The 7,222-nt window shown below is 34.6% G+C and overlaps 1 protein-coding gene across 1 annotated transcript; it reads right to left on the minus strand.

Moving 5' to 3' along the window:
• Positions 1-238: 238 nt before the first annotated feature.
• On the minus strand, positions 239-6,978 carry Vps26 (vacuolar protein sorting 26). Its single transcript, XM_075299311.1, has 2 exons — positions 6,659-6,978; positions 239-2,701 (listed from the first exon to the last, which is right to left on the minus strand). Exons 1-2 carry the CDS (start codon positions 6,803-6,805, stop codon positions 1,364-1,366), a joined length of 1,485 nt encoding a protein of 494 aa, XP_075155426.1. The 5' UTR covers positions 6,806-6,978; the 3' UTR covers positions 239-1,363.
• Positions 6,979-7,222: the final 244 nt, after the last annotated feature.

Genomic DNA, 7,222 nt, shown 5'->3' on the forward strand with positions numbered 1-7,222 from the left:
ATCCTAATGAAAGTAAATATATTATACACGGTTTCATTTGGATTTCACGTGAATTTTAAAAATGTTTAATTTGGAAAAGGTTTCAATTGAAATGAAACTGTTTTTTATTGGTTCGAATTTCAGTTATTAAAAAGACAAAAATTGTCATTCTGAAAATTTCATGGAAAGTATTTATAGAATGATTAATGCAAACGACATTTAATTACCTTTAGCTTAATTTAATTGTAAATGCCAATCATTTGGAAATATATGTATCATACATTTATTTATTAAATATTATATATATATAGTATGCAAAACATCATGAATGTATTGGCAAATTATATACTAAATTAAAAAAAAAAAAACATAGTGTTTAAATAATTTAAACTACTATCTGTTGTTTTATATAAATACAAATTTTTAAAAATACCAGCTTCGTTCTTAATGTTTTTTCTATGATGATTTAAACTTTCCCAAGCCATTCGACTCTTTCGAGACGGTATCTAACCACTCTACACTGTAAACTTGTATATTTAGCTAAAAACAAAAAGACCCCAATATTATTCCTTTAATAACTTCAAGGTAATATGAAATTTCACATAGAATTAATGGGGAAATACTATTTTTTTGTTTTTCAAATTAAAAATATTATCAATTTAAGTGAATGTTGGTGTGACCAAGTATATCCTTCAAATTTTATATAATGAAACTTAAGCATAGTTTGGTTTAGAAATTTCACAAGTTTTTTTGTTGTTGTTTTGTTATTGTTTAGTTATGGTTGTTTTTTGTTTTGTTCTTATTTTTGTTTAACATTATTTTAAAAATAAGCCCTAATAGTTATTTTATGTTTTGTGTGTTTGTTTTTGTTATTGTTTTTTGTTTGTTTATATTTTTTGTGTATATGTGTGGTTATTAATTTTAGGATTTATGAGAGTTGTTATAAATATTTCGTAGTTGGATTGCAAAAGGACATAAAAATATTATTCAACATACAACAGCAGAAACAAAAATTGGAAAAATAGTTTGTTTTAAACAAAACAGGAAAAAAACTTTTATAAATCTTCCAAGCATTCCAACATTTGCTTATAAAAGAAACCCTTTTGTTAAAAATGAGGAATATTATCCTCTTTTTACTTTATTCTCTATCAATTAATAACCATGTTTGTTTGTTTGTTTTTTTATTAGTTACATTCCTTTGCAATCCACCTTATGATATTTTTTAACTTATTTCCTTTGTCAGCTTAAGCACTTGATGCAAATATATTTACACGATCTTTTGCCGCAAAAGCAAGTGATCGTATGTGTTGGGGTGTTGTTGTTGGTGGTGGTGGTGGTTATGTTGGTATTGGTGGTGTAGGACTCAATTCGATTGGCCATAACATCAAGCTCCACTTGTAACACCAGCATCATCACTATCTAAGAAATCTTTTGAGGCCACCACTTGGGCTTTTTTATCCAAATCATCAGCACCTTCGACAAGATCATCTTCGCCAATTGTAGCCCTATCCGAGCCCGTTGTCTCAAGAAAATCTTCATGACTTTCTTTCATATTTTCCACCGATGAGTTGGCTGCCGTTGCCGCAGGCAATGGTGGTGGCGTTGTTGGGAGCATTACCGGTGAGGTGCTTATAGCTGCCGCCCCATCGCCCATGCCACGTTCAATAGGCATGACAGGGGGACTGGCAACTGCTGTTGGTGATACCGGTGATGTGGGCAATGAGTCTTGAGATTGCTGGCTGAATTCTTGATTGGGACTTTCGCGTGTGAATAGACCCATTTTGCCCTCAGAACTTAAAGCAGTTGGTGAAGAGACAACCCCTTGATTCACAACTTCACTTGCAGGCGCAAGTGGCCCAGCCGCTACCGGAGCTGGAGGACCACTTACCAAATGTGCCGGTGCATGTTGAGGATGCGTATTATGTCCTGCCACAGCAGCTTGTTGATGATGTTGACTGTGAGCATGATAACGAGGAATATCAGCTTTGCGCCAAAGTGTAATTTCTTGCTGTTTAAAGTAACGTCTGTCTTCCGTATCCATTAATACCAAATTCAGGAAATACTTCACCGAAAACTTTTTGTAAATGTCACGCATGGTCGGCGTCAAATTATAGCCAGCCAGAAATACTCTAATTGGTATACTTTCACCTTTCACCGGTGCCCCATCCATAATCTCGAATTTGGCAATTGTTTCGTTTTCGGTGAAAGTATTTGGACCACTGCCCGTTGATTCACGTTTGATTATGGCTATTTCCATATGCTTAATTTTAATACGCACCAACAAAAAGTAAATTTTACCAATAATTGTATCCTTTAAATGGTATTTGCTTTTGTTGTATTCAAATTCAATGTGCAAACAGTCTTCAATGCCCACTTCCATTTTAATGGGATTATTTACATCTGGATAACTACACAGAGTGTGTACGGCAATATCGACTTCTTTTGTGATATCGCTAATACGCCGTATTATTGTTGCCCGTAGAAAATAACGTAGGCGTACATTTGAACCATTGTAAATTTCATATTGTTTCTCCACATTGGGAAATTCAAAGGGATAACTGGTGTTTTGTAACAAGTCTCCAGGACGTGCCAGAGCTTTTGTTATACTTTTGAATTCATGATGATTGCCACGATCATAGAACAATTCTATTTGTCCTATAAATTCAATTTTGATTCCTTGATGTTCCAATTTGCTTCCAGGTTTCTTGAGGGTTACATTTACCTGTAATGAGAGAATAAAAGTTTAGTGAGTTAGTGAGTTGAGACGATGTAAGTGAAAAGTAAGAAAGGTCCAACACAACTACACTGCACTCATTTTTTTGTAGTAATATAGAGACATTCGACGATGAATAAAATATCGAAATTCTGGATCCTGTCAAGAGAGGAGAAGTTGAAGGGACTCATGAAGAAAGAAAGGTCCAACAGAACTACTGCACTCATTTTTTGTAGTAATAGAGAGACATTCGCCGATGAATAAACTATCGAAATTCTGGATCCTGTCAAGAGAGGAGACGTTGAAGGGACTCATGGACACATATTTAACTACAATTTTGGATCAGTTAGAAATACTATAGTGAATCAAGTGTAAAGTCTTTGAAACCCTGAAGTCCCTCGAAGATTAAGAGAGACAAATAATAAAAGTCTTCCATTCGAGTGCAAAGGATTTGCGGCCAATAAAATTATCTTATGCCCGTCTTAAGAAAAATACGTTCACGAACATAATAATAACGCTTACGAGTTTAATTCGCTTACAATTTTATTGACACCTATGATGTTACGAGTGTAATAACTCTATCGATTTTAATCAATCAAGTCCCCGAGATAATTTTTTTGTACAATCCTAGGATTGTTCATGACATTTCTGCTCATGAGTGTGACTTTAAATGTTTCCCTCTCGTGAGTGCTGATTTTTTGTTCGTGAGTTCTACCAAAAATATCGTGCGTGAAGGAGCGTGAATAAAATTTTTCCGTCGGAAGTGAGCGTGAGTAAACTTACTCACATACGTAGATGGTGTGTCAGAATTAAAACCAAGATTTCGCTATCAGTATCAACAAATCGTTGAATGAAGGTGTCATTCTTGTAAAAAAGTGGATTTTTCGACCTATTCAAAATTATTATTATTTTTATACCATCCACCATAGGTTTGAGGTATATTAACTTTGTCATTCAGTTTGTAACACATCGAAATATTGCTCTAAGACCCTATAAAGTATATATATTCTGGGTCGTGGTGAAATTCTGAGTCGATCTAAGCCTGTCCGTCCGACCGTCTGTTAAAATCACTCTTACTTCCGAATAAGCTATCGACTTAAAACTTGGCACAAGTACTTGTTATTGATGTAGGACGGATGGTATTGCAAATGGGCTATATCGGTCCACTTTTACGTATAGTCCCCATATAAACGGACCCTCAGATTTGGGTTGCGGAGCCTCTAAGAGAAGCATATTTCACCCGATCTGGCTGACATTTGGGACATGGTGTTGGTGTATGGTCGCTAATAACCATGCAAAAATTGGTCCACATCGGTCCATAATTATATATAGCCCCCATATAAACCGATCCCCAGATTTGGCTTGCGGAGCCTCAAGAAGCAAATTTTATCCGATTCGGCTGAAATTTGGTACATGGTGTTGGTATATGGTCTCTAACAACCATGCTAAAAGTGGTCCACATCGGTCCATAATTATATATAGCCCCCATATAAACCGATCCCCAGATTTGGCATGCGGAGCCTCTAAGAGAAGCAAATTTCATCCGATCCGGTTGAAATTTGGAACATGATGTTGGTATATGGTCTCAAACAACCATGCAAAAATTGGTCCACATCTGTTAATAATTATATATATATATATATATATATATATATATATATATATATATATATATATATATATATATATATATATATATATATATATATATATATATATATATATATATATATATATATATATATATATATATATATATATATATATATATATATATATATATATATATATATATATATATATAGCCCCCATATAAACCGATCCCCAGATTTGGCTAACGGAGCCTCTAAGAGAATCAAATTTCATCCGATTCGGTTGAAATTTGGAACATGATGTTAGTATATGATGGTCGCTAATAACCATACCAAAATTAGTCCATATCGGTCTATAGTTATATATAGCCAATCCCCAATCACACAAAAATTGGTCCATATCGGTTCATAATCATGGTTGTAACTCGAGCCAAAAATAATCTACCAAAATTGCATTTCTATAGAAAATTTTGTCAAAATTTTGTTTTTATAGAGAATTTTGTCAAAATTTTATTTCGATGGCGACCAATTGATCGGTTCCGAACGTAAAATAAAATATTTACCGAACTCGGCTCTCAATAATTTCATTGTTACGTGCGCTGTGTTGCATGTAACACCGTCTTTTTGAAACCAAATGTCATGCAATTCAAGATCTTGCATCACATTTGGTTTCAAAACGATCGTCAGCTGTTCAAGATAATAGCTAAAAAATCATCCTTTGAAACAAAAAGAACTATCTCTTTGCCGATTCAGTCCTATCAATATATAAATCTCATATCGAAGATCCCTTGTTTTCCTCGCGTAATAATATTTGGGTTCGTCTACATCAAGAAAAAATATTTAAGGTAGCTCTTATTGGGGAAGAGATCCCTAGGAGAATTAAAGTGCATGAAAATAGGAAGAAGAGTGACGCAAGGAATGACCCAACCATTTCAAAGAAAACAGAAAAAAAATTCCTAACTTCTTTGACCCCATTAAAGTCTACTTTATTGAGAAATTTTTTAAATATACCAAATGGAAAAACCGACTGAAGAATTTATTAAAGTAGACAAATATGTGATGGCAAAGGCGGCTGCCGCTAACGAATCTCACAGTACCCTTAATGTTTACAATTTTTGGGACTTGGTTGAATTTGTTACGAGCCTCGTTAATGGTAGACACATGACATTTGATTCAAAACTACTGGCATTTTTTTTAATTTTAGACAATCGATTATGTCCACCTAGGCTAGGCTAGGTTAGTATGGGTATAGTGTCAGTCCGTTAATGTAGGCTCATTTAGACCATTTAGTCTATTGTGATACCACAAGTGGTGATTTTCTCTCTATGTTTAGCTCAAGGACAAAGGACTTTCTTTTTATAGCCGAGTCCGTACGGAGTTTCACATTAGCGTGAAACCACTTTTACAACCGTGAAACCACTTTGACAACACTTAGAATTGTCACCAGCATTACTGAGAGGAGATTATACACCGATGAAAAAGCAATTTTTGGGGTTTGGTCCTTTGTATACAAGGCGAACATGTTAACCCTTGCACCACGGTGGACCCCTCCGCCATAATACACCAAGTCAATTGTAGTTGGTATCATAGAACTCGGAAACAACACCAAACGCCTCCTTTTTGGCAATAAAAGCATATCAAGAATTTCTTGAATATTTGGCTTTTTATCTATAACTAGCACATCGTATTAGATTATGTAGACTTAGAGCACTCTGTCACCATATTGTTTATCTAATACCACACACTTCATGCATATGGATATTTGCAACAAAGCTTTAGGCAGAACAAAATATCGAAATATTGTTATCACCCACCAAAACCACAACAACAAAAGCAGCAATCAAAAGGAGGTCATATCAGAACAAAATGACCATTTAAAGGCCGGCGGAATGCGACATCGGTATTTGGTTAAATTGTTCACTCAACACAACTACGTAATACATCCGTTTGAGATTTCATTCAGTATCAATAAAAAAAACTAAACGATAGAATTGAAAAAATCATCATCATAACAAGCCAGCAAAAAAGTGCTCTTCTTATGATAGTTTCTTAATAGAAATGCTTAGTAAACGATACGATCACCAACAACCAGCAAACAACATTGACGACATGCACAACAATAGCATAAAAAACGAATGCACAACAAATTAATTAACAAACAAGTGTGGACGTTGTTGTTGATAAAGGTGACAGATTGATGACCGGTAGCGGTGGAGGAAGATGTGATAAAAAAATGTTGCCCTTTTTATTTGCGGCGGCTTGTTGTGATTGAGAGTTACGACCATAGCTCCTATTACTCGGAGCAACTTTGTTTTCATATTCCTTACATTGCTTTTACATAATCAAAATAACATTGCCTCTAATGGTCATTTACCTTTCCCGACACTGTTTCGCCATCATAGTAAAGTAACATCTTTTCTATTTTCCCATCCTCTGCCTTGACCTCAGCAGTATTCTTTGAATCAGCACCATCGAAAACAATATCGATTTCAGCCGATTGTCCAAAACCCAAGAAGTTCATAATGGATCCGTTGTTTGTGTGTGTTTATGCGTAGAATATTTGCACTGTTCGGAATGTTTTGTGGTAATTTATTTAATTAAATATTGCAAAAAATAAAATTTTATTAACAAAAAAATAAGTATTTCTGGGCGTTGAGAAAAATTTGACTTCGTTTGACTGATTTTTTGTGATAAATTTGACAGTTCCCCACAGTTGCCACATTGTCAGATTTGTATGGCCGGGTGTTTGGTATGGCAACCCAATAAACATAAGCGTTTGAAAAATGCTCAAATTCAACGATGTTTCAAACGCGTGTCAGTATAATTTGTTAATGTGTGAATTTCTATTGCTGGAAACCTATTTTAATACGCAGGCCGGCATTACACTTATCCCTCTAATGACCTATTTTTTTTGCCAGATGATTAAATTTTCAATGTT

The sequence above is a fragment of the Haematobia irritans genome, chromosome 3 (assembly GCF_050003625.1).
Source record: "Haematobia irritans isolate KBUSLIRL chromosome 3, ASM5000362v1, whole genome shotgun sequence".
Classification (NCBI taxonomy): Eukaryota; Metazoa; Arthropoda; class Insecta; order Diptera; family Muscidae; genus Haematobia; species Haematobia irritans.

Bases quoted from the DNA above. Each gene is read 5' to 3' on its own strand.
- Vps26 (XM_075299311.1), bottom strand. From the start codon at position 6,805: ATGAACTTCTTGGGTTTTGGACAATCGGCTGAAATCGATATTGTTTTC. The intron at 2,702-6,658 runs GTAAATGACCAT...CTCTCATTACAG, and splicing joins GCGAAACAGTGTCGGGAAAG to GTAAATGTAACCCTCAAGAA.